Source organism: Telopea speciosissima, chromosome 1 (assembly GCF_018873765.1).
Source record: "Telopea speciosissima isolate NSW1024214 ecotype Mountain lineage chromosome 1, Tspe_v1, whole genome shotgun sequence".
Classification (NCBI taxonomy): Eukaryota; Viridiplantae; Streptophyta; class Magnoliopsida; order Proteales; family Proteaceae; genus Telopea; species Telopea speciosissima.
In genome coordinates, this window is record NC_057916.1 from 79,554,775 (window position 1) to 79,581,217 (window position 26,443).

The 26,443-nt window shown below is 38.1% G+C and overlaps 2 protein-coding genes across 2 annotated transcripts; both read right to left on the bottom strand.

Moving 5' to 3' along the window:
• Positions 1-3,635: 3,635 nt before the first annotated feature.
• Positions 3,636-6,705, bottom strand: LOC122648691 (subtilisin-like protease SBT1.1). Its single transcript, XM_043841912.1, has 2 exons — positions 6,592-6,705; positions 3,636-5,954 (listed from the first exon to the last, which is right to left on the bottom strand). The coding sequence occupies exon 2, from the start codon at positions 5,950-5,952 to the stop codon at positions 3,646-3,648; it is 2,307 nt and encodes a 768-aa protein (XP_043697847.1). The 5' UTR covers positions 5,953-5,954; positions 6,592-6,705; the 3' UTR covers positions 3,636-3,645.
• Positions 6,706-11,769: 5,064 nt separating this feature from the next.
• On the bottom strand, positions 11,770-26,235 carry LOC122651586 (homeobox protein HD1). Its single transcript, XM_043845069.1, has 5 exons — positions 25,877-26,235; positions 25,666-25,786; positions 15,501-15,688; positions 15,234-15,365; positions 11,770-11,951 (listed from the first exon to the last, which is right to left on the bottom strand). Exons 1-5 carry the CDS (start codon positions 26,201-26,203, stop codon positions 11,811-11,813), a joined length of 909 nt encoding a protein of 302 aa, XP_043701004.1. The 5' UTR covers positions 26,204-26,235; the 3' UTR covers positions 11,770-11,810.
• Positions 26,236-26,443: the final 208 nt, after the last annotated feature.

A 26,443-nucleotide genomic window follows, 5' to 3' on the forward strand; every position in this document is an offset into this window, starting at 1 on the left:
AAAACAAGATATCATGTAATGGTTAGTTATATTTTAGAACTTAATTCAATTACATGGTTTTCCATTTATTACATATTTTTCCTTGTAGTTGTTGGAAATGTGTCCATCGAAGTTCGAACTTGAATTTCTTATTTAATAATAAATAAGATTTTTTTATTACACTCCCCAAGGAATCAAATAATTTGTAATCTTACTATTTACTATTTCACACGTACTCCACAATTGTATATGACAATGACATTTTTGATAATGACATAATGATACATTAGTTTCAAATTATTTTTGAAAATACTTGTATACCCTTATCTTAAACAATTTTTAAGAATAAGACAATGGGCCATTTAAAAATGGTGTCATATTCTAAATACACTCTCTTTCAAAGGGAATATGGTTGTCCTTAAGTTTCCATTGAAAATCATACTTTACTAGAGATTGGATGGACATATAGTGTGTACATAGCACATGATCACATTAGATTAATGGATATTATCAGATATTTGGATTAGGTAAGATAAACAAATGGAATTTTATGTGTCCTTTTTTATTAGCAAACAAGGATGCTTGTCATTGATTAATACTTTTAAAGGGATTGGTACAAACACTTGTCATTATTAAAGGAATTAGCCAATTAAGAAAATGTTGGGATTAAGAATCCCACAAGGATTATGAATCTCTATCATAGTCAAATAGACAAGGTAACCCACAATTAGTAGGCAACCTAATCCGAAGAGGAGGAGGGAATGGAGATGGCCATGACTTGACCACTCTCTCTCTCTCTCTCTCTCTCTCTCTCTCTCAATCTCTCAATTTGGTTGTGAATTGGGGTATTTAAAACCCTAAATGAAAGAAAATGTGTTTTTCCAACAAATGCAAAGAGTTGCAACAATTACTTGGATTATTCGAGCAATGAAGGGCTAAGATCACATGGAAGAGCTACACTTACGATTCAAAGATAACTCATTTTCTCCGTATTCTTTATGTACTATAAATCTCACATGCAAGGGCAGAACAATCCAATCCTCCGCTGCACTAGGCTTTTCCCACCTATAGGACTATCACTAGTTCAAAAAGTTTTCAATGATTAAGTTTTTGAGCAAATTACATGCACTCCTCCTATAATTTGAAACAATAATAAAACACTCCCTAGTATGATTATTTTTGTATAACCCCTTAGATTTTTGGACAACTTACAAATAAGTTCCTATCGTAAAGTGTAAACCATTAGTTGTAGTTAAACTTTTTCAAAATCCTATTTTATCCTTAAATTTTTCCCATGGATCATTTTACCCTTATGTACTTCTTCCCCAAATAATGTTTCATTTTCATCTTCTTAATCTATCCCTTTCTTCTCCGGCGAATTACGCATAGGAGAATCAACGCCGGTGGTGATGCTGCTGGTAGAAATCCCCAAACCGTGCATTGCTCCACAGTGATGCACTGTTTTAGATCTCACATATTTTCAAGAGAGAAAGTTGAAGATGCTTCCGATTTTAAACTTGAACAACGCCTCTGCAACTGTAAGAATGGACAGCCATAGCCCACCTTCTAAGATTGCTAGTGTTGCAGACACTGGTACTCTCTCTTCTCTCCACCTATCTCTCTTCGCTCTTTTTAAGGAAAATTTCTTTCATTTTTAAAAAAATTTGTATTTTGAAGGGATGGCCATGCTTTTGAATCGAACCGGCCATGCTCGATTTCGTCGAGGACCTTCTCCTTCCTTTTCTTATTCTTCTTCCTCTGCTCTGCATCAGTCTCACACCCAAACCCTGACGCTTGATTTCACAAAGCCGAATCTGATAAACACCCTAATTCCATTCTCCGCTTTCTGGTTTTGTATATGGCTCAGAAAGGGTAAAACGATCACTAAACGAAAAGGGTGAAATAGGTCAATCTCTTGGGAGAAACTCCTTCTCAGGTCTTATTCCAGCGTAATAACTTCACAGGGAATGTGCCAAAAGAGCTGACGTGGTTGAGAAATCTAACTAATTTGGACTTGAGTAACAATAGATTATCTGGTGAAATTCCTTCCGACATTGGAGACGTGAAGGGTCTGTTGGTTCTTAATATAAGTGATAATGGCTTCTCAGGGAGGATCCCTAAGAGTATAGGATCACTCATTCACTTTTGCAGCTCAGGATTCTGGATTTCAGCAGGCGGAACCTCTCAGGCGAGTTACCTTTAGAGCTTTCCAGCTTGATGGGTAAAATCCCAGAGCACGGAGACGAGAACAGGCAGAAATCCAGAGGTTGGAGCGGCAGTGCAAGCAGAAATCTACTCTTGTCTTCGTGCCCTTTACCTTCAGAGAGCTCCTCCCTCGCAGATCGCCGGAGAGGACAGTGCAGTTTCCAGAGAAGAAAGAGGGTTTTGTAATTTAAGGGTAAAAGGGTAAAAGTACATTAAGATTTGGGTTTTGTGACATTAGGGTAAAACAATAAAAGTACATTAATGAAGGGAGATTTAAAATAGGTCATTGAATTAAAAGGGTAATTTATTTATAAAACTAATAGTTTATTAACATCGTGAATCATTAGGGGGATTTTTTAAAATAATGAAACTAAGGGGGTGTTTTGATATTGTTTCACCTATAGGGGGTGCATGTAATTTGCTCTAACTTTTTTTGTCATTTTTCTTTGTTTTATCTTGATATTTTGTTTAAGTTAGTTTGGATTCAAAATTGGCATATAAATAAAGAGGGCCGAACTTTAATGTCACTAAATTTTGAGCTTTAAATCTTTGTAGGCTTTGCTTAAATCCAAGTAAAACATGTTTTATAGGTAAAAATATAATACAAAAAATTCTACTTATTGGAAAGGTTTTCAATGTTTGTTCATAAAGTGCAGAATATGCTATAAAATATATTGTAAATCTTATAATGTTTGATCCATGGCCAATGAGAGTAGATTCCAAATATTTTTTGTCTTAATTTTCTATATACTGCTCTTCATCTTAGGCTCCATGGCCAATGGTGTACTAAGACATTTTGCAATCCAAAGAATTTGAACATTATCATCTTTTCCCCCTTTTTTACAAACCTAATGCCTCGTTGGCTTATAATTGATTCATCAATTTGTTGGTAGATTGGATTGATGGACCAATGGCTTGCTTGAGTTTCACTTTTTTATCGGATGTCTCCCAAGGGACTGAATTTCAAATTTAAAATTTTTTCTTTTGATATATACTTTTGTGTGGGGCCATCGCATGGGGATGTTAGCATTGGTCCATCAACCCATCCCATTGATGTTGATTGTCAAACCTGTCAAAACCCTTGATCTTAGGTTGCTAATGTTTGGCCAAGTGAATTTTGAGCAATAGAATTTCACAATGTTCATTTAACCATGTAAAGACATTTTTCCAATAGAGCTTATGAGGAGAATTCTCATTTGAAAAATTGTATGCCTAATTCCAATAAAAATTTTATCAAACAAAAAAATAACATATGTGGTTGTAAGGTTTTTTTAACCTGTTTGAGAAACAATTAATGGGTTTTTTTTTACTAAAATTAAAATTTTATTTTTTATTTTCACGATATTTTACATGGAAACAAAGAAGACCTTACTTCTTGGTAGTTTTGCATTATGTGTTTCACAAATTTACTATTATACTACTGCCAAGTTACTGTATCTATTTCACATATTTAATATTCTACTACTCCCAGGTTACTGCAATAGGACTTCTAACTGCATATTTCCCAGAAACCCAAATTAGTGATCCAAAGGAAGGGGTGGTGGAAGTGGTATTTCGTCCCACAAGAAAGAAAGTTACCATATAACTTAGCCTCTCCCCAGAATTTTTGAAGCTTAAGACCTTGGGCTGCACCATCATTGAGATTCCATCTGGTTCACTCACTTGCACTACAAATCTAGACCTTGAGAACCCAACATTGGTCACTGTTCGTGTATACGTAACTGAGCTGTTCTGGGCACCACCTCCATCAAAGTGCAGAGCAAAAGAAGGGTAATTCAAGTCACCTGGCTGAGTGGCTCCATTGTCAAGACACGTATAATTTCCCTTAGACAACAGAGCCATCTGAAAAGATGTATAGTTGAGGCTACAAAGGTAGTTGAGGTAGTCCTCAGTGGAAATATCATAAATTAGCTCTGGATCGGATGCTCTTTCCGGGTCTACATGTCCGGACCCATATGAAAATGGATTTGCCGATTCAAAGGTGTTGGACCCAACATCGGCAATCGGAGCCCCTTTATTGTTGAGAGTATGAGCAGTTGTCATCAAGGCCGACTTGATTGCTGCTGGCGACCAGTCTTTGTGGACGGACTTGAGGAGTGCGGCAAGGCCACTGACGTGAGGACAAGACATGGATGTGCCAGAGATTATGTTAAAGTTGACACTTCTCTTATCACTCTTGAGTCGGGTGGGGCTCACAATAGGAGGCCATGCAGCCAATATATTCACACCTGGAGCAGTGACGTCTGGTTTGATCACATCTGGCCCAATCAAGCTTGGCCCTCTTGAGGAGAACCCAGCCATGACCGGTGCAGGGGAGCCATAAACAGTCCCTTGGAAGACGATCGAAGCTATGGGATTCTTTGCCAAGGTGATATAGTTCTTGATAGCTTTTGCTGCTGTAGCTCCCAAAGAAGTGGCTGGCAAGATGTGTGGATCCGCAAATAGCTCTTCGCCATCTTCTTCATTATTGACCAGAAGCATTCCAGCCCCTCCAGCCATCTTCACTTGCTCTCCTTTTTCTGCTCGGGTATTCATCCCTCGTTCGCAAATGACGATTTTGCCTTTGACCAACTTAGGCGAGAGGGAGCCATCACTACAGTAGTCAGCCCCTTGGCCTCCCGCAGTGTCCCCATAAACAAGCGGCAATTGTTTGGTTGGTTTGCCTGAATAGAGCGATGCGCCTTTGAAAACTTGTCCATCTCCAAGCTTTACAATGGTGGGAAAGCTTCTGTCAAGGTAACTCGCAGCAACCGTCATGATCCATGGTGCAGTGTTAGAAACTGTTGATTTGGAGGGGCCTGAATTACCAGCCGAGCATGAGACGAAGGTACCTTTCTGGACAGCCCCGAATGCTGCAATAGCCATGTTGTCACTGTGGTAAGGACGAGAGCCAGCACCCAAGGAGAGAGAGATCACGTCCACACCATCAGCAACAGCAGTGTCTATGGCCGCTAATATATCAGAGCTTGCACAACCTTTAGTCCAACACACCTTGTAAGCAGCAATTCTTGCAGTGTATCTCATACCACCTGCTTTGCCTTTGGCCATGCCCAACATGCTTGCCCCTGCAACCACATTACCACCTGCGGTTGATGCAGTATGTGTCCCGTGCCCTTCTGAATCCCGAGCGGATCGATATTCCTGTGTCTCGTTGATTTTGCCGGTGCTAGCCTCGTATCCTTTGAAGAAGGCCCTTGCGCCTATTAGCTTATTATTGCAGTTTGCTGCTGAGAATTTTGTGCCGTTCTCACAAATGCCTTTCCAACGAGAAGGCACCAGAGACATGCCAGCATTAAAGCTGATGTGTTCAGGCCAGATTCCGGTATCAATAATTCCTATTATCACGTCTGAGGCCAAATTGGGAGCGTTCCAAAGTCCTTCCCCATTTTTTAGGCCAAGAAACTGAGGTGAATGTGTGGTGTGGAGACTTAACATGTCATCGGGAGTTGCATAGAGAAAGCCATCAACATTCTCTAGCGATTGGAGTTGTTTGATGGAGAGCTTTGCCGCGAAACCAGAGATGGCAGTTTCGTAGACGTAGAGGAGCTCAAGTCTCGCTGTGTCTTTATCCTCATCTTCTTGAGCTGAGAGCTCATTGATCGAGTTGATCACTGATTCATACCATCTCATGGTGTCTCCAAGAGAATGATCCAATGCTGAAATCTTGTTTCTGTCCATATGAACCACATAGGTTTGTCTCTCCACTGTTGCATAGGTAGCTGCAATCACAACGGCCATGAAAATGAAGGACACCCGGAAAATCATCATGGCTGCCAAAGAAAAAGTGGTATTAGCATGTCAGAGTACAAAGTCACAAACACACACAAAGAAGAGACAGAGGAAGGCTCCATTTGAGTGTCCACACCATTAGGAATTGCTCTCATGTCATGTTTAATATCAATTCCTATAATGGAGGTCTATGATTCCCATCAAACATGAGACTTGCCTACAATGGATGGAATATAAACTGTTCAATGAAAACTAGATGCTAATCTACTATGGATATATATACACCTAAAATCCATGGGAGTTAAAACTCCAACTACCCTTGATCCAAGCAGACACAAAGGATTCAGAACATCTACAACTACTATTACTCTTTCAGTGACAGAAGAATAACATTACATGGTGGATTATCCAAAATGTATGGTCAATGAATACTCTATCAGTAAGTTTTACTGATCATTCTGAGCAGCCATGATAGTACATTTATGAGCATAGAAGAAAGTTGGTGATGATTCAAGATTAAACAGACCTAATTGAGGTGGGTATTCAATTATTCATAGGAACTGGGAGGCAATGAGCCAAACATAAATGATCAGTGAAAAGTTGCAACCTAAACACCAAAAGAAAAACAGAGATGATTACCAGAGCATAACAAGAGTAACTGTAGGGAGTAGAGATTACCAATTTCTCTATGGTTCTCTTCGTGTAAAACCTAAGTGACTCAAGTGTGAGAAACGAATAATTGAAGAGGAGCTTATATAGACGATGAAGAGATGATACCCAGAGCACTTTTTCTCCCCTTAAAAGAGAGAAAAATAGGGGAAGGGGAGGATGGTCTCTCCCTTCTTTTCTTTTCCTACAATAAAGTGCACATTTTAAACTACAGTCATAAAAGGAAGAAAGCTCTGTACAGAGAATAGAGTAAGATGGAATGTGGGGCTGGAATGGGGGTGAATGATTATTCTACTGCTAGCTTTCTTTTTTAAAAATAATCTAATATTAATTGACGGTAAGATGGTTCAAATAAAACCCAGAGTTTCAACTTTCAACGGTCAGGGGAGAGTCGGTTCTAGTAGTGAATGGTGAATGTTAACATGGTGTTGTCATGGAGATGGTAATGATGATAAAGGGGTAGAGTTTTTAAAGTGGCAGTCTTAATTTGTTGGTAAGGTAAAGTCCTAATTTGCCTTAGATGGCAACATGTTAACACCAAGCATATATCTTTTACTGTGTTAGAACTTGTAACTGTTTATCAACAGCGCTTGTTTCTTGTCTTCATTTGATTCATTATGATCTTGATTTTGATTATGGATGGCAATGGGTAGGATCAAGTTTACCAAATAGAGTAGCCCCGAAGGATTCGACCCAAACCCAACCCATTTGTTCATATTCCTACCTGTTTGTAACAGAGATTTTCATCAGAAATCTCATGTGTGGATCTTAGTGTTAAATGTATACCATTTGGACTTACTGTTGAACATACTCTAAGCATCCAAGAGAAGAAGTTCTAAACATCTAATGAGAGTAACAGTTGAAATAAAAGCTTTGGAAGATGTAAAACCTCAGGTAGTAGACTGTCCTTATATCACCACACCTACCTTAAATTTTTCTATCTATATAGGTTAGATTGGGAAGGTAGAAACAGATGTAGGGTTAGGAAGTGGGTGAAAAGTGAGAATTTGACTTCAAATGCTCTATGATTTAACTTCTCAGGTCTAGATACAAACAGGTGTGAGAGTTTAAAACTATTAGTTCCATTTGTTAGTTAAAACTCCTACTTTCTTTGTTCAATCCATTTTAATATGTCCTACTAAACCAAATATGTTCAGTCTGTCGGCTGATCATTACCATCTCACTGGTTCTCAGGATCTAAATGATAATATTGAGTTCATACTTGGTCTAATCATGCATCTTGAGTGATTACTTCACTTAATGGAGGAAGATTCTCAAGCCTCAAATGTTTGACTTCAAGAATGAGTTGGTAATATCTTTGTGGTGGCATAAATAGTTCTTGTTCTTTGACTTGTTCTTTAACTCCAAACATCTGAGATTAAGATTTCAAATCCTAAAACCATGGAATTAAGAGGGAAAAAAAAAAAAAAAAAAGATTAAAATGGATAAGATGAATATGGAAAACTAAAAGAGAGATTCATGAGAATCCTTTGACAGAGAAGGGTGTGAAATTGTTGGCCCCAAAAAGTGTGAGTTGGGTAGCTAGTGGGTTTGGCAGCCAAGGTTGAATAAAGGGACTTTTGATCCCCCCCCTCTCCCCCACTTTTTAAAAGACACATGTGTTTCTTCTCTTTTGTCACATTCTTTTCATCTCTCTTCTTAACTCTTATGAGACCATAGAAGAAAGACTAGTGCTATTCTTCCAGTAGATAGGAAGTAAAGAAGCATCACCTGTTTAGACCCAAATGGTGGACTTCCCTGCAGTGACCAACGTCCCATCATTAAATAATCCATTGCAAGGTCTGTTACCAAGAGAATTTAAGAGAGTGAAAGAAAGTGAAGTGAAGAAGAAAACAAATAGTTTCCATCTTGAGATGGTAGTAGAGTCTAACTTCTCTTCTTTCTTGTTGCTTGTCCACATTTTGTGAGGTCTCTGTGCCCTAGACCATCAGATTGGTACTCATTTGATGAGTATCTTAAGCCTGATGGGCAATACCGCACTCAAAATATCCAACTGGTCCAATGTTTAGATATCCTCTGTGAAGTGGGAAGTGGTTGGAGTGGATTATCTATAAGAACTAAGAAATAGTGTTAGCAGTTACAAATGATCCTTGAAAGGTAGGCTTGTAAATACAGAGATTCATTGTAGAGTAGTATAACTATATTGTCTTATCAGCTCAGGATTCCATCTAGATAAGGTTGTTCATAAAGTAACAACGCTTAATCTCACAGGATTAACAAGAAATCCCCAATTAGATCGTTGGGTTGTATCTCTTATCATAATTATTAATTAATCCCTACTTATGTGATGGAGAAGGGAGAGAAGACATACTTTGGTAAAGATTTAAGAACCCAAAATCAGACTGGATTGGAACCGGCCCACGATTGACCGAAATCGATCCAAACCCTAAAATTTAAAATCAGAAAGAAGATGCAAAGATTTCCTAAAATATGTGACAATTTTTATTCAATAAACTTGGGAATTTTGACTAAAAACATAAACTTTAGCAATTATGCTACAAGAACCAAGTTTCATTGATTTTCTGTTAATTTACTACTAAAAGAAGAAAATAATAGCAAAAAACGAAAGTTAAATTCATGAATAATGGGAGATCCAAAAGAGGGTTGTAATTAAGAGGAGGGATTAGGCTCGGTTTCAATTCGAATTGGGTCCGGTTCAGCTGATTCCAATTCCTCAAATCATTGTTTTACAGAGGGGATTTTAGCATGTGCCAAAATACCTTCCAGATATTCTTTCCCGCCCTCTCCCGCTCCGCGGTGAGGAGGGAAACTCAATCCTTTTTTCATTGACACACTTATTTTCATAAAAATAAAAAAATAAAAATCGAGTTTCCCTCCATTCACAGTGAATGGATACCATTTGCTGCAGTTGTAGGATAGGTGGTCTTCTACGGATAGAGAAAACTTTCTCCCAAAAAAAAAAAAAAAGAAGATTCCAGTATCCAATTGAACATTTTCTCGCCACTCTTTTTTTTTCTAGAATTCCATGAGAATTACTGTTCAAACATCATTTGTATGAGACGTTCTTCCTATTTTTAACATAGGTTGCTTGTATTTATTTAGTGACACAAAGGAGCTTCAGCGTTACCCTGCTGCGTGTATGTAATCGCTAATTGCTCGGGCGGTGGCCGAGTCACCATGGTTCCTAGTGCTATAAAAAATTGAGCAGTGTCAGTGCTATTGTTGCTTTCAACGATGGTGTCAATCCACTGGCGCCTTTAACCACCATGTCAATGGCCTCACATGTACGGACCACAGTAGACAAAATGGAAAAATGCATGCGCACTTGGTAGTATGTGGTGTGCGAAATCCCATTGCCATCAAAGGTCTTAGGTTTAAGCCTCTTGATTGACACTTCTTCTCTTCGATAAAATAGGTCCTATGAAAGAGAAAGAGAAAACTACATGTACATGTGCACTACATTATTCCTGTGCACAGTGATCATTTTGCATGCACCTATGTCAAATCGTTATCCTCTCCTGTTACAGCACGGTGTTGTAACACATCGTGTGGCACTGCAAAGGCCATGTGACACAACAGGCACCACATGGTGCACATGGCCTCTGCAACCGTCACATGATGCGTTACAGCACCATGCTGTAATAGGAGTGGATAAAAATTGCCCTATGTCTGACACAGGGATAGCACACCGCACGTGCCCACAGAGGGTTCTTTTTCCAAAAAAAAATAAAAAATCTCTTCCCTATATAATAAGGATAAAGTAACACACTAACACCTATATAAAAATAAGGGGAAAAAAAGGCTAACCAGTGTTGCAGTGCAGCGTGTACCTATGCCTATACACAGCCGTGCACAAAATGAACAGCGCACCCCTTGAAAAACGTTCTTTCTCCCATAAAAGAGTAAAAAGCAGTCTGCAGAAGATGAATCAGGTTCCTCTCCCGGTCAACCATCAGCCCAAAGTGAGAAGAGGAAGCAGGGTTTAAAAAAATGGATCGAATCGAATCGGCCGATTGAATTGAAAGGGTTAAAGATGTACTAGCCAATTCCGGCCAATTTGGATCCTAATTACGGGTTTTTAACCCTCAGAAGAAGTTTAGACTCATAATTACATATGTTATGGAAAAATCATAACCATGATGCCGGTGTCATGCACTCATGCCCTCTTGCACACTTTCTATCTCATTGGCATATCGGCCAGTATATGTCTCTCTCCTGTGCTCTCATTTGCATGGCAAGGTAGATTCCATTCCTTCTAGACAATGTGGTGATTTTCTGCCTAATGTCATTTTATGGTTTTTTAGTCATTTCCCTCTAATGCTAATTTTACAATTTTATGAAATTAATGAGAGAGTGATTTGGTAAATCTGATAGTTGTGTATGTGGTCCGGATCGTCTGCTGCCTTGGACGTGCTTCCTCACACAGGCAGGGGCACAATGATCGCCCTACCCCACCCGGGTAGGGCACTCAGGCAGTGGATAAGGTGGTCATTGCGTCCCTGCCTGTGTAAGGAAGCACGCCCGCAGCATGGGCAGGCGGCAGTAGAGGATCCAAATTGGTATGGTAAATGGTCTACCTTAGCCACATGTTAAGCTTTAAATTCAATCATTCAATGCATCCCACAGCACTCACTATGAAGTATGAACCCTCTTGGGAGCCGCTATCTACAAAGTTTCAACCCTATCTGAGCTACCACATAGCAGAATTTGGTGCAACCATGCAGGACCTGCACCAATCTCATTGTTAAGCTTTGATATGTATTCATCTAGGAGTCATCAGAAATTTATAAGAGTCAGTGACAATGATTTTGATTCATGAATGGGACTAGATGGAATTCATAACCTCTGAAGCAATCAGAGCCAGATTAAAGTCCAATGTTTCTGTTATAGCAATTACGTAAGAGTGATCTAGGTAAAAGCTGTTGGATCATGTGAATTGATGATGCAACAGGCACAGCTGAAACACACATACACAGTTCTTTTGTATTCAAGGAAACAAAGTTCATGCAATGGTTAGAAGTATTTGATGCACAGTGATTTGAATCTTTGTTGAACCATGTAACAGTAAACAGACAAGTGCTACTACATACATTTAACACCATTAGCTGCTTATACTGCATTGCTTAATGCCAACCTTCTTCCCCAACTCATGGATGTGTTTGGCTAGAATTAGCTGCCCACAAATTTACATAACATCTATTTTTCAGTATGTTTCATGTTTCTCCATCAACCGGAATAATCGGAGTCTACCTTTTGCGCTTGGACTTTAAAGAGGTAATTGATTGAGAGTTAGTGTGCCAGTTGCGCTTTCTTTGGTTGATGAACCAATTGTTAATTTGTTTTAGTTGCAGACCCGTCTCCTCCACAAGTTTTGCCTTGTCATCCTCCTGTAAATTTCATACATCCACATACCTATTCAGTACAGACAGTGAACCCAGAAATTTGATTATAAAGAAAGAGGATGGTGCTAAGTGTAATATATCAGAGGCATCAATGAAAAGCAACCATAGAGAGACAATAGGTAGTAAAACATTCCATCTATGGAAGAGGGTGATTATCATATCAATGACAGATTATTGTTGTGGTTTTAAAGAAACTGAAAACAGATTTTTTGGAAGTGAAAAGTAGCCACTCCTGTTGGTGTGTAATCCTATATATATACCCAGTGAAAGAAAATGGTAATCGACAGATGAATCTAGTGTTTCATTTTACTTAATTGGTCTTACACTAAGTGTATCATAAATAAAGGCGATAAAGAGGATGATGTTGGTCATAGTAGGCTGGACAAAATGGAGAAGTGCGTCCGGACTGTGTTTGATTGGCATATTACTTTAAGGCTTAAAAGGAAAATGTTATAGGACTGTCATAAAACCGGCTATGATGTGTGGCGTGGAATGTTGGGCACTTTAGAAGCGTCAAATAGATAAACTAAGTGTTGCGGAAATGAGGATGTTGAGAAATTTTTTTTTATTTTTTTAGAATAAAACCTCATGGAGGGTTCTTTTTATTTATTTATGAAAAAAGGGGGACTTAGTCCTAAAACATATTGGCGAGGGTAACAAGCCACTTGCTCACCCAAGAGAAATAATAAAAAAGATTACAGGGGACTGTGAGGCGCACTGAGGGGGTCCTTATCCTATTTGATCGTCGGGGGATCTCAGCATATAAACCAGGCCGATCAAGTGCCACACGGGCCAAAAGAGCCTCCTCCTCTGGTGAAAAGCGAGATGGAAGTTTTTGCAACCTCACTTCTAACTCTTTTTCAATCTGATGATTTTCTAACGCCGCGTCCACCGCCATAACACCAAGATTTGCCTTCCTATGACCCCGAGTTCTACTAATAACTGGAGTTGCCATATGAAAACCCACACAACCACCTCGAAGAGCCTTTCTACGTCCAACACAATTTTTCCGACCCAATACTTGAGTCCACCCGCCTTGCACATCCTCTTGGTCAGATTGATCATAACCCAACCCACGAGAATCCGATCTTTGAGCTACTTCCACCTCAGTAGGCATATTTAAACCAAAGGATTCCTCTCTAGCGTTTAAATTTGAAAACAAAGGAGCATTTGTGTGAGGGTTAATAGAAGTAGTAACCACCACACCTTCCTCCACAAAATCAGCGCCCAAACCAACATTCACGTTATCACCTTCCAAAAAACCGCTATCCAATTGGATTTGATTAACTAAATCCCCTTCAACGGGATTCCTTTCCAAACTAGGCTCCCCAACCCCAACGTCTCTCCTCTCAAGATTTTTGCTAGCAAACTGGTTCACTCCAGCCGAGTTAACTCCCGAGTTTGGCTTGAGTGAGCGACAACCGGGTGGGTTAACTCCATCTTCTTCAATGTAAGTGGCAAAACTAGGAAGGATAAGGTAAGGAATGACCATATTAGAGCTGATTTGGGAGTAGCTCCGATACAGGATAAGCTACGAGAAAGTTGTTTGTGGTGGCATGGCCATGTGCAACAGAGGCCTTAGGATGCGCCAGTATAGAGGAGCTATTTGATTCATAATGAAGGAACTAAAAAAGCCGGGGGTAGGCCTAAATTAACCATAAGAGAAGTGGTGAGGAAAGACATGCATAGCTTAGGACTTGTATCATATATGACTTCGAATAGAGCTGATTGGAGAGCAAGGATCCTTGCAGCCAACCCCATTTAGTTGGGATAAGGCTATGTTGTTGTTGGTCTTATACTGAGTATCAGAGGTCTGTTGTATTAATTTGAATTAATTTTTTAGAGATTGCAGTAGGATTTAACTTCTCATTAAACATTTAAGTGTTTAGATGTTAAACTGAACTTAACTACAGAGAGTTTCTGGTTCCTCCTAATTTTGTACCTTCAAGTTTTGCATACATATTTGATGAGTATATAAAAAAGTAAACTACTTTTAGTAGTTTAGTTATACGTGTAAACAAATATTCTTTAAATTCTAATAAAACAAATTTCCCACAAGGACTTGACATCTCTCTATGTTTTATGGAGGTTTCCATATCAAACTCAATCTCTCTCTACCCCTTCCTCCCTTTCAATTACGGTTAAGAAGTCTCTCTCTCTCTCTCCCCTCCTCTTTCTAAATTCTTTTAAACAGGAAAACCTCCATGATCTGTATTCTTTAGTAATATAACCACTTTCCATAGACTTGATTCCTTATTTCAAGGAAATATAAATCCCTCTGTCTCCCAAAGGCTTAAGCCCAACAGCATGCACATAACACTTTGATTTTATTGATGCTATATCATGTCATTTGCTTTGCCCTGAAGCAGACTCCTATGAGTAATACTACAATAACAAAGTGTCGCATAATGTTTAGTTTGTGGATTCACTGGTTGGAATGTATGGTGCAACATATTAGCTTACTTCACGTTTGCATATTTTCATGCTGCTTGTCAAACACATTTCTGTATTCAGTTATGGCAGACTCTTAATGCATGTTGAACATTTTACTCCAATATACCCCCCCTCAAACAAAGACAACTCTTGAGTTAGGAACTGCACTATGAATCCTTAGCTTAAATTTCATCAAGTTACGATCCTGCATTCTCACAAGGTTAATACCATATCAAGCATGAGAACTAGGTATTCAATAGAATCCCTTGTTGATTTCGAACTTCCCGAAAGTTTTTTGGTTTGATACTATTAATGTCTTTACTTCTTCGCAATCCATCGTTATGGCTTTGTTTTTGTTTATTGCTTTGACATCAGCTGATATAGATGACCCTAGGATTATCTTATAAAGCATTTATTGAAATTCTGAAAGAGATTCTAGGGCTCTGATTAGAAGACCTAATTCTTGAATAAAGATTCAATTGAAGGGTTTCAAGAAAAATGGGCATAGAGGTCTCTGAAGATAACACTATTTTTATAGCTATACACAATAAACAGGAAACTCCCCACCTAATACTTGGTCCCCCCCCCGCAACGCATCTGAATAACTTCCAATTTTTCATTTGAGGAAAAAAAATCCTCTAAGAGATGAAAACAAGGCTTGGAGTTAGCAGCTTTATCTGTTTGTACCATCAATATTTTGACTAATAGAAAGCTAAAATATTTGAAGCTTTTATCATTCCTGGTTTTCTATATGTTCAAGTGAGGATGTTTTGTTAGAACTCAGCCACTATTGTACAATCATAAGAATATAAAAAACCATATATGCATCCTTACCGTAGGGTAGGGCCACTTTGAGTGTTCTTGCCACCAATTTTTCAGTACTGAAGTTGTATCACCAGGTAATTTTCCTGCCCTTCTTTTTCTTAATATCTCCTCTCTTACATCTTCAATTCTTGACCTAAATCCCTGCAACCGAGGAAAAAATATTTTATGGTTCAGACTGCTGATCAATTGACCATGAGAACTGTTAACTGAACCTACAGAAGCTTCAGACAGAACAAAAGAGTCAAAAATTATCCAGTAGAAAATGCAGATCATTACCTGTTTGAGTTCAATCTTTAACTCCTGCCTAACCCTCTCCATTAGAGATCGTTCAGATTCTGTTGGAAGCAATGGACCAAATCCTGTCATGTCAATCTCATCAGAACCAGTTTGATCTAAACCATCCATGTGCAGTTCATCTTCATCATCTGACATCGTTGCTCCAGTTCCTTCACCAAGAGTTGCTCCTGAAAAGGCAAGCATATGTGTCTGTGAGGTAAGGGTGGCAAACTTGCTTCTAGTTGGATAATATACCAAAGACATCATTATATAAGTACAAGGCAGATTTAATTAGATACTAATAAATTGTTTCCCCAGCAATGGAAAAGCAAATAAAAAAAGATAATATTCGAAGAAGAATCCCCTGTTCTTATTAGTTTTCATGAGTTTATACCTCAATTGATCTATATGTTGCAATCAAGAGGTCATGTGGATGATCAATTTATCCACCCTACCTCCCCCAACTTATCAACCCTGTCTTTAATTGCTCTGGGTGCAGTACACCATGCCTCATGTTGTGTTTATACTGAATGTTTGACTACAATAGCTTATGCAGCAGGAACTACAACAAAAAATTTGTTTTACAATTTGAGCTTAGGCATGATGTTACTGCTAAAAGTAGCTCCAAGGCACAACTGGTGCAGGGAAGTGACACCCATTATTTAAAAAATCAGGAATCGGATCAGTGAATCGGCCTATCTGGATAAAAAACGACTTTGAATGGACTTGACTCAACCTGACTCCACCCATGACCAATTTACCACATTGAGGCCACCATCCAACTCAAGTATGCAAAACTTAGAATCGGGATTTGGATCAGTTCAGCCGATTTCAATCCAGATTGACTGGAATCAGTTGGGAATCGACCAGATTATACCTTCATCCTTGAAAAGACTTGTGGATTGGCTGGAATTAGACTTGGCCTTGCTCAATTCCGGTTCTAATTGATTGATTCGGCTGATCCAATCCCGATTCTTGAAACCTTAATCTAACTGTTGTGGTCCAGGAAAAAACACACATGCAAGCAGGGATATCAAAGTGGGTTTTGAGCTACCCTCACTAGGGTGTTTGGAAGACCTCTTTCCAAGAGGATCTCCTCCACATTGTAGTAACTACTAACTCTTTTGCCAAATATGTTTACCAAAAAAAGAACTCTTTTGCCAAATGTGGCTCAATAAAATCTGATGAAAACATGTCCACTGAGTTTGAGACCTAACAGAATAGGCTAATGTCAGTTTTACTATGTTGGTTTCTAGCCTAATATGGGCTGGATAGGAAACCATTAAATCCTTAAATTTTGGCATAGGGTTTATCTAGAGGTTCTCCAAGATATCCAATAGACAAAATGGCCAAATGGACATTAATGAATATGCATAAACAAAAGAGAAAAGAACAGACGTATGGCCTACAACAATGACAACTGTCATCCTATTATGATGAATTTAAGTTAGGGCTCATGTTCTCTGTGCCGCAGCGTAGGCTGCGCCCAGACACATGAGCCTGCCACTCAGGAGGCAGGGTGGTCATTGCACCCACCCCCATGTGTCTGGGCATAGCCTGCACCCCCGGCACAAAGAACATTCTCCCTTTAAGTTATTATGCTACAAACTAATAACATCAAGAATTCATTTTAGGGAGACGGTCCCCACAACACCAGAGTGGGAAGAATCTACACGTCACACCATTGGATATTTTAAAAAATTTGTCATCTATATGGGACTTACATATTCAAAATTAGAGAAATAAAATAATAAAAAAATCCATGTGAAAAGAAATTACACTCTAGAATCATGGGAAGTTTTTCCCTTCATTCTAATACTCAATTCATGAAACAAGTGAAAAACCTGTATGACATTTAAAATAAGTAAATAAATAAAGGGAGAATGTTCTCTGTGCCGCAACGCAGTCTACGCCCAGGCACATGGGCAGCATGTGCAGGGGGGTAGGGTGGTCATTATGCCACCCCCATGTGCCTGGGTGCAGGCTGCCCTGCGGCACAGAGAACAGCCCCATAAATAATTAAACCTATTTAGTTACAAAGTTGGGCCTTCACACGAGTGCTCAAGAAGCCCATGGCTTAAATTATTAACGGGCTATCAAACCTTCTTTCAATAACATGTGAACAATTTCATCAAAATAAATAAATAAATAACATGTGAACAAAATAAAACCTATTTACAAGCTTTGTGTAAAATTTTTGGGAGCAAGTTCTCTAAGCAAGCAGCATAAGAGAGTGCACAAATGAGGTGTGATAAAACAGTGGGATAAAGTTCACTACACTAGGGGTGCAGGGTGGCCCCAAACACATGGGGATGGGAAAAATGACCGGCCCACCCCATTGAATGCCCCAAATCACATACCTATCCTACTTCATGTGTTTGGGTGCAGGCTGCACTCCCGAACAAGAACGTATGCTCTAAAACAATATCATACATAGGAGGGCAACAACATCATTTCATGTAAAAATAAGAGTAATAGACACAGAAATACTAGTGTAAGCTGCCCAGTAACTTAGAAGAATTTTACCCTAAATTTTTTTATCCAGCATTATATTCTGCCTGATTGTGGATGGATATCTAATTCATGGCAGCCTAAATATTAGATGGCATGTGTTTAGAATCACAACCCCTTGTGTCAAACTCTCACCTACACTACCATACCCAAGATAACTCTTGACAAATTTGCTAAACTTAATATCATTATTTAGGGAGAAAGTCCTCCGTCCGGGAGTGTGGCCTACACCTACACTCTCATGATTCTATCTCTCTCTTCATCATATGAAAAGAAACCTCTACTCCCTTGTTTGGTCCAAACTATTGGTTTCTCACTTTCTCCTCACGTTAAGGAAGGGACCCACACGTTTTAATTAGACGGTGAGAACTGAGAAGTAATTCACCTCACTCCCTTACGTCTCTCCTTCTCATTTTTCTATATAAAAGAGAGAGGTTGTGGGACATTAGTGAGACATCTTTTTCTACCCTATCTGTAGCATAGTTGGAAAAACTGGGTTTAGACTAAGGCGAGTCATTCAAATTGAGTCAAAATTTTGGAAAACCTAGTTAAGAGTCGTGTAGATTAGGTTCAAGGTAAAAAATGGCGAGACTGAGTCATAAATTGTCCGAATCAAATAAGGCTCAGTATTTTTACTCGAGTCATGACAAACTCGATGAGTTTAGTCATTTTTAAAAAAACCATAAAGCCGATTCACTTTTAGGAACTGAGTTGCGTAAAATAGTAAATACATATTCTAAAACAATAAGAAACCCTCACTCCTCGACTCCCTTCTCTTGTTCAATGGTCTGAACTCAAAATGCAATGATCTGTGATTCCTTGATTTTTTCCCTGGTTTTCCCTTTTTTTTTATTACTAATATTTGTAAATATTTATTGCATTTAAAAAAAAAATGTGACTCGTCTTGATCAGGTTTGACATGGCCGAGTCACCAAGTTTTTCTGAAAGACGAATTGAGTAAAAAAACCTAGTTTTCCAACTATGATTTGTAGCCGCATGTGATCTTTTTTTTTTTTGGTAAAAAATCGCATGTGATCTTAAAGTGCTCTTTCTCGTGTTACTCAGATTTGGATTGCAACATGACATCATTCTATGTATCAAGGGAAGGTAATATGGTTTTTTCTGGTATTTGTACGGTTGAAATTGAGGTGAAAAAACACTATTCTTGTAGATTTACCAATTTATAGTGACTCATTTTATTATCCAAAATAGTTTTTTCTCTTGATATTTGATAACTTCAAGCAATGATTATAGAAGATTGTAACTCCATTATTTTTCATAGTGGAATATTTACCTCGACTGAGTTCCAGGGTTTTTCTTTTTCACTTTTAAAAAGTTTTTCACGTTAAAAATTGGGGGTTTTTTTTATGATTGGTTGGGTTTGATTTATCTATATTATTTGCTTTATATATACTTGATTGTTTTGCACATTGGTAAACAATGATTTATTTTTCCCAACACAAATCCCTTAATTTATAAAGAAGACCAAGAAAAAAAGAGAATAAAACTTTTCAATGGAAAATGTACTTGTGTTATTTAAAATTTAAAACAAATCTTGAACTACTAAACATATAAAAATAAAATATATACAAATCATAAATGATGTATATGATAAAACATAATTAAAACATTTTAAAAAAAAATTAATTGATTTTACAATTTGAAAACATGTTCCAAAATAATGTTAAACTGAACTTCAACACTCAGATGTAACATTTTTTTAAAAGCTAGATCGAATCTACCATAAAAATTAAATTTGAGTAAATATTAGAAAATTTGGAAATGCAAATTGTTGGGGTTGGGTGTGTCTTGTATTCTATGGATCCACATAATTATCTTATGTTTGTATTTGTAATTGGATTGGTTTTGGGTGTGTTTTGTATTCTGTGTGACCGACGTATTCCTTTAATGCTAAAAGGAAAGTTCTATGACTATTATACAACCAGCTATGATGTATGGGGCAGAATATTGGGTAGTTAGGAAGTGTCATATTGAGAAGCTATGTGTAGTAGAGATGAGGATGTTAAGATGGATGTGTGGAAAAACTAGGAAGGATAAAGTAAGGAATGAACGTATTAGAGCTAACTTGGGAGTTACCCTGATTAGTGACAAGCTCCGAGAGAGTCATTTAAGACGGTATGATCATGTTCAACGGATGCCTAGGGACGCCCCAGTAAGGAGTGATATGATCCAGATTAAAGGAGCTAAAAGAGCGAGGGGTAGGCTTAAAATGACCATAAGAGAAGTTGTAAGGAAGGACATGCACAGTCTAGGTCTTGTTCCCAGTATGACCTCGGATAGAGCCTATTGGAGGGCAAGGATCCATGTAGCAGATCTCATTTTAGCTGAGATTCTCCTGACTTGCTGGGTTGTGCCTCTTTCCTCTCACTATCATCTTTCATATTTGATTTTTCTTTTATTTTCCATTTTTCATTTTTCATCTCATTTGCCATCCCTCTTTCCTCATCTCTTCATTCTCCCTTTTTTTGTTAGAAATTAGTTTTCCCTACCTTGTTTTGGTTGGATATGATCCATGTAGCCGACCCCATTAAGTTGGGATAAGGCTAAGTTTGTTGTTGTTGTTGTTAGGGTTTTGGGGTTCCCCATATATTGTCTCAGTGTGGAAAACCCTACTCATAAACAAAGGGGCGTAGTTTGTGAGGTGGAGAGTGGTGTAGAGAGATTTTCAGGAAATAGTGGAAATTTTATGGTTCTTTCGGGTGGATGTAGGCAATCTTGCTGAACCACGGTAAATTCCTTGCATTGTGTGTGATTATTTTCTTGGGTTCTTTCTCATGGTTAAACACCGTCCCCAACAAGTGATATCAGAGCGACGTTCGCAGATCGTCATAAGATGTGCACGGAGATTTAAGAAAAAGACGATATGCAAGGAAAGCGAAGAAGTTTTTTTTCACTATACTACGCTAGGAGAACACTATATGATTCAAACGATTTTGATCCTGATATGTGATGGAGAAGAAGAAAAAATTTGAAAAGGCTAGGGTTTGATCCATATGGTAGGATTGAAAAGGGAAGAAGTGATTTTGTATATTGTCAAGGGAGAAGTGAAAAAAAAATAGGGGAAGGGGTTTATGCACAGTCACGCATGACCATTGAAACCATTCATCAAATAGGGGAAGGGGTTGGTCATTTCAAATCCCATATTATTCTCATCCTATGTTTAGTGCGTGACCGTCCTCAGAACCTTTGGTCAAAAAAATATGAGAAAGTTGTTCGTACAAAGAAGAAAAGGTAGGATTTGTTTTGTTTAATTTTTTGGCTTTTTTTTTTTTTTTTTTTTTTTTTTTTTTTTTTTTGGTAAACAAGAAGGCAGTGGGTTTGTATAACCACGAACACAAGGAAAAAAATTAAAAGAATAAAGTAATGAGAAAGTAGAATCGTTGAAAATTGGAGGAAATAAGTATTCAAGAAAAAAAGAGTTTCCAAAGTCGATATTGTACGACTTTGGCTTTGTACTTAAATTTTGATTTTGTATAAAGGATATGGGACGGGTGTTAGGTATTCCTAAGGTTTTTCGGTGTTCCAGACTCAATGGAAGGGATAACTCGAGTAGATTCCGCTCTGTTGTTATAAATCGTGTGGGTTCGTGGAAGATCAACAAGTAATACGGCTTGTTCAGGTTGACAGCAGGCACAAAGGGCACAAATCAAGTTTATTAGATGGCAGTGAAGGGTTAAAGTTTCTCCATTGAACACTTAAATAGCCATAATGACTTCTCCTTATGATAACAAGAGGTGAAGAATATATTTACAAGGTATGGAGTAGTCAAGGTTCTCAGGAAGTAATCGGAAAAGCCAGAGAAAATGAAGGAGGATGAATGGCAAGAGTTGAGAGATTTAGCAATTAGCATGATCCAAATGTGTTTTGGATATGCTACTGAAGTATTCTCCTCAATACAACAAAATACTGTGACATATGATGAGCAAAACCCAAGAAAATTGGAAAATGCACTACATCTAGGGGATGCTATTTTTGACCTTCCCGCAATGAGTTTATCACTTTTTTGATTGTGCTTGAAGTTTCAATAGATTTTGTCCAACATGTTTTGAAAATCTTTATTTTTTTTATTTCGTCAGGTCACTAATGATGAAAGTCGAGATAAAATGCCATATGGGAAGGCCCCTAAAATAGATATGCAATTTCATATAAGATTAAGTCGGACTGGTACATTTATTGTTTCTGATCTTAATGAATTTGTAATTTTTTTTACAAAATTATTTTTTAAGACAAATAAAAGTTGAACAATAAGCTTAGTATAGGATTTATTATTTTTTTAAATGAAATTTGTGATGGTGACTATTGAAATGAATCTGTTAGGATTGTTGAGTTCAAGGTTAGGAGGGTAAGTTAGGCTATTGGCCCGCTAATCCTGTATTAGAAGACCTACCAGAGTTGGAAGTCCCAAAAATGGTAGACTTAGAGTGTCCGAGCCTATTTTAAGTCTTGGGTCAACTTTTTAATAAGTTTAGTCTATTTGTTTCTGTTGAAAGTTGTTTTAAGTCAGTCCCAGTTGAACTGATGGTCATAGTTGTCAAGGCATCGCATAGGTGACTGTCTTGGCATCCAGGTGCCTTGACAGCTAATGTCGCATTGGTTGTAGGTAGCAGTCAGGGTAGAGGCAGATCAAGTGGAAGATTAGATGAGTTTGGAAAGTTCAAAGGTCGCTCAAAGTCTAGAGGTTGCAAAATAACATGTTATTATTGCGAGGAGTAAGGTCATATAAAAAAGAATTGCTCAAGGCATAGGAAGGATAGAAAAGAGGAAAAGGAATACCAAACATCCACTGGTGGTATCATGGAAGGGTCCTGGATTGATGATGGAAATATACTTCTCAATACTTCACCAGGTATGGACACTTCAGATAGGATTTAGATTCTGATTGTTCATTTTCATGTGTGTTTAGTCAGAGATCAATTTGGTCCATATCATGCATGTGATAATCATACTGTCAAAATGACAAAGAATGCGGAAAGCAAGGTTATGACTAGCTCCTTGGATGGCTTGGTGGATGGTCCAGTGGATATAGACGAGGTAAGGTAGTAACTAGTAAGTCCAAATTGATGACCCTCTTGGATGAGTTATATATAGTTTCATCCTCATGTTCTGTAAGCACGTGGAAAACATATATTAAAATTTTCAAACAATCAAACAGGAGTGGCCTGACAATTGAATACAAAAGATAGAAGGTAGAACAGGTGCAATAATGAAGATCTACGATCAAGATCCACCAACAGGTAAAACTACTTATAATTGGGAAGAACTGAGAGGTTGTCAATTATGAAAATCTTATAAGATATGATTCTAGTGTGATTTCTTTCTATGTTTATCCTATTAAGAACTTGGGTATAACTCATCTTCAAAAGTTAGTGTGGGACTATTTTTTTCCACCTTTTCACACGGGAGTTACCGAGATCTTCCCCATTTCCCCCTCCATATGAGAGCATCCAAAATCACACCAAGTTTTCATGCCTTGGCTTTGCCTCAAGTTTGGCCCTTCCACACCTGCCCTACAACAACCTTGGTTCTGATACCCCTTGGTAGGGTAAAAATCATCCTCAAAAGCTAACCGTTAAGAAAAGGGTGCCCAAGTACTTATAACCCCCCCCCACACACACACACATTCCTCATTCATATCCAATGCGGGACTATTTTTTCCCACCTTTCGCGTGGAATCCCAATATATCCAATTGTGTTTCATAAGGATTGTAAATCAACGAAGAAATCAATACTATATAAATTTTTCTTCAATAATTCCATGATCAGATCCTAGTAATCGTCTCAAATTAATAAGTTCCACTCACATTACTTTTGTTACGCTTCAGTAGTAGATCCTAAAAATCTGATGAGGATATAAATAACATACAATACATATGAAGTTTAATTTTTTCAATTATAGATAGTAGTAAGTTATAATCTAGATGGATATTACCGAAGTGGATACATCAATATTTGAATCCATATTCGATTATCATACGGATATCAAAAGTTATCTAAATTTGTATTCGATATTCAATTATTCAAAAAAATATCTGATTAAATTGATACAAATTCAAATCCAATATGGATTTTTGACTATCCGTTTACATCTATAATTGAAGGGTCAAATCTGTGGCTGAAGAGGTTCTATCTAACTCAATCCTTTGATCTATTTATAAAATACTTTTTCTTGCCCTTTAGGCATGTTCAAGTGCTAAAATTTGACCTGTATGGGAGCCACCTGGAAGGGCTTTATCAGAGCTTCCAAGAAGAAGAGAAAATTCCTCTCAAACTAGAAAACACAGATACACATTTTGATATCAGCCTGGCTGAAGGGGAAGGGGGAGAGATTTTGGAACACCTACGTACCCATACATGAATGCTTCTTGTACAGTTAGGTGATGACATGTGTCTTATTTGTTTTCATAAATGCTTCTCCATGCACTCTTAATGATAACAGGTGGGATAAATGTCATAAGTTAATCATTAGTGTACACATACAAATAGGTGATCTGGGCTCGTGAAAACTGAAGGACCAAATGGCTAATGCAAACATTTGCATTTTAAAATTAGATGTATTTCATTGATAGTTAATAAACCAGGTTTTGACTCGAGCGAGTTACCAAAGTAGAGTAAAAGAAACATGAATCATGAAGACTTGCCCAAGTTTAAGGAATGACTGGACTATGTCCATGCCAATTCGAGTTTTCATTGTCTCGGTGTTTTTGCCCGGTTGATTTTTTTTGTAGGACCTTATACCATTCATAGAACATAAATTTGATCTACAACTAAACAAACACCAGACTTTTTGTTCGTTATCTTCAATACTAGTCCTTTTTTTTCTTCTAACTTGTGAAGCAACCATAACCTAAGTCCCTTCTCACTCAGAGGAGGAGGAAAATATTTAAAAAGAAATGACTCATCTTAACCAGGTTGGACTTGACCCTAATCACCAGGACTTGAAAAGGACAAATCGAGTAAAAAAAAACCAGTTTTTCCTACAATGATTTCACCTGCAATTTTCTAGTATTTTCCTATTGCATAATCACCTAATCATGAGAGAGAGAGAGAGAGATTATTAGTTTTCTTTTGATACCGGATGACTTGTTATAAGCAGCATCACTAGTTTCTCAAACTCTGATACAGCCTTCTAAAAGAACTCTGATATATAACTATATAACCACTCATGCTAAGAGCCTAAGACACCAACACATGAAGGGAAGAAATTTCCTGGTTATTTATACCAACCCAATAATAATAATATTAATATTCGAATTAAACAATACGGTTGTTGGCACTCTTTCTTCCCTTTCTATCACCCAACAAACTTTAAAGTTCTAACCTCATCTCTTAACTATGAAGTATAAACTACATGCTGGTGGCCGGTGGTCCCACTCCACCCACCTCTCTTCTCAATTCTCACAAGCAAATAAAATATAGTTTTCCACCCGTCAAAAGCATCACACATTAAAAGTTTATTAATTAAAGAGTACAGATTGCAGATTAGAAAGGAGTATCTGAAACAAAAACCCACAACATATGTGTCCTTATCATCATCATCATCTTCTTCAACTATCTCTAAATCCAAATATACTATGTTAATGAAGAAATGAAATTTTATGAGAGAGAGAGAGAGAGAGAGAGAGAGAGAGAGTACCTGTGAGAGCTTGGAAGGATTGCTCGATTTCACGGCAAGCCATGACAGCCTCCACGGCATGGACTCTGACATGTTGTTGAAGTTGTTCTTTGAATGAACACAACAGTAACAAATACTGTGCCTGTATAGAACTCGAACGATTAGAAACTAATATACGAAGAAGGAATGAAAGAGAAAACATGGGGTTGTAGAAGAGGAACAACTGGTATACCAAGAAGTTGTCGAGTTCCTGTCTTCCATGGGGAGAGACATGTTGTTGGTGATGATGCTGAGAAACGTAAGAACGAAGGATATGGTGAGACTGTTCGAGCTGAGCATCAATGAGTGGTAAGTGGTCGATTGGAGTAGCTACACGGAGACACCCAACATGGGCTGCTAGAAGCTGCTCATAGAGAGGATGGGTTGCGATCTCCCCCTTGAGCTGCCGCTGTTGCTCGGCTGAAACCGCCAGTGACATGGGTACATCTTCATTTAGTCCTGCAAAACTGCCTGTACCACCGCCACCGCCCAACATTCCCAACCCACCTGCTTCTTGCATTGCTTATAGACACTCAAAACTAATCTTCCTCTAATTCTCTGTATAGAAGTAGCTAGAGAGATTATGAAAGGCTTAGCACTTGGAACCAATGCAACAGAGGAGAACAAATAGAACAGAAAAGAGGAAGGGAAATGGAGTATGGATCGAGAGAATTATTACGGAATACAAAAAGGACAGTGGAGGACCACAAAGCCCTTTATACTTGAAGCCTGGTGGTGTAGTGTTTATGAGTAGAGAGAA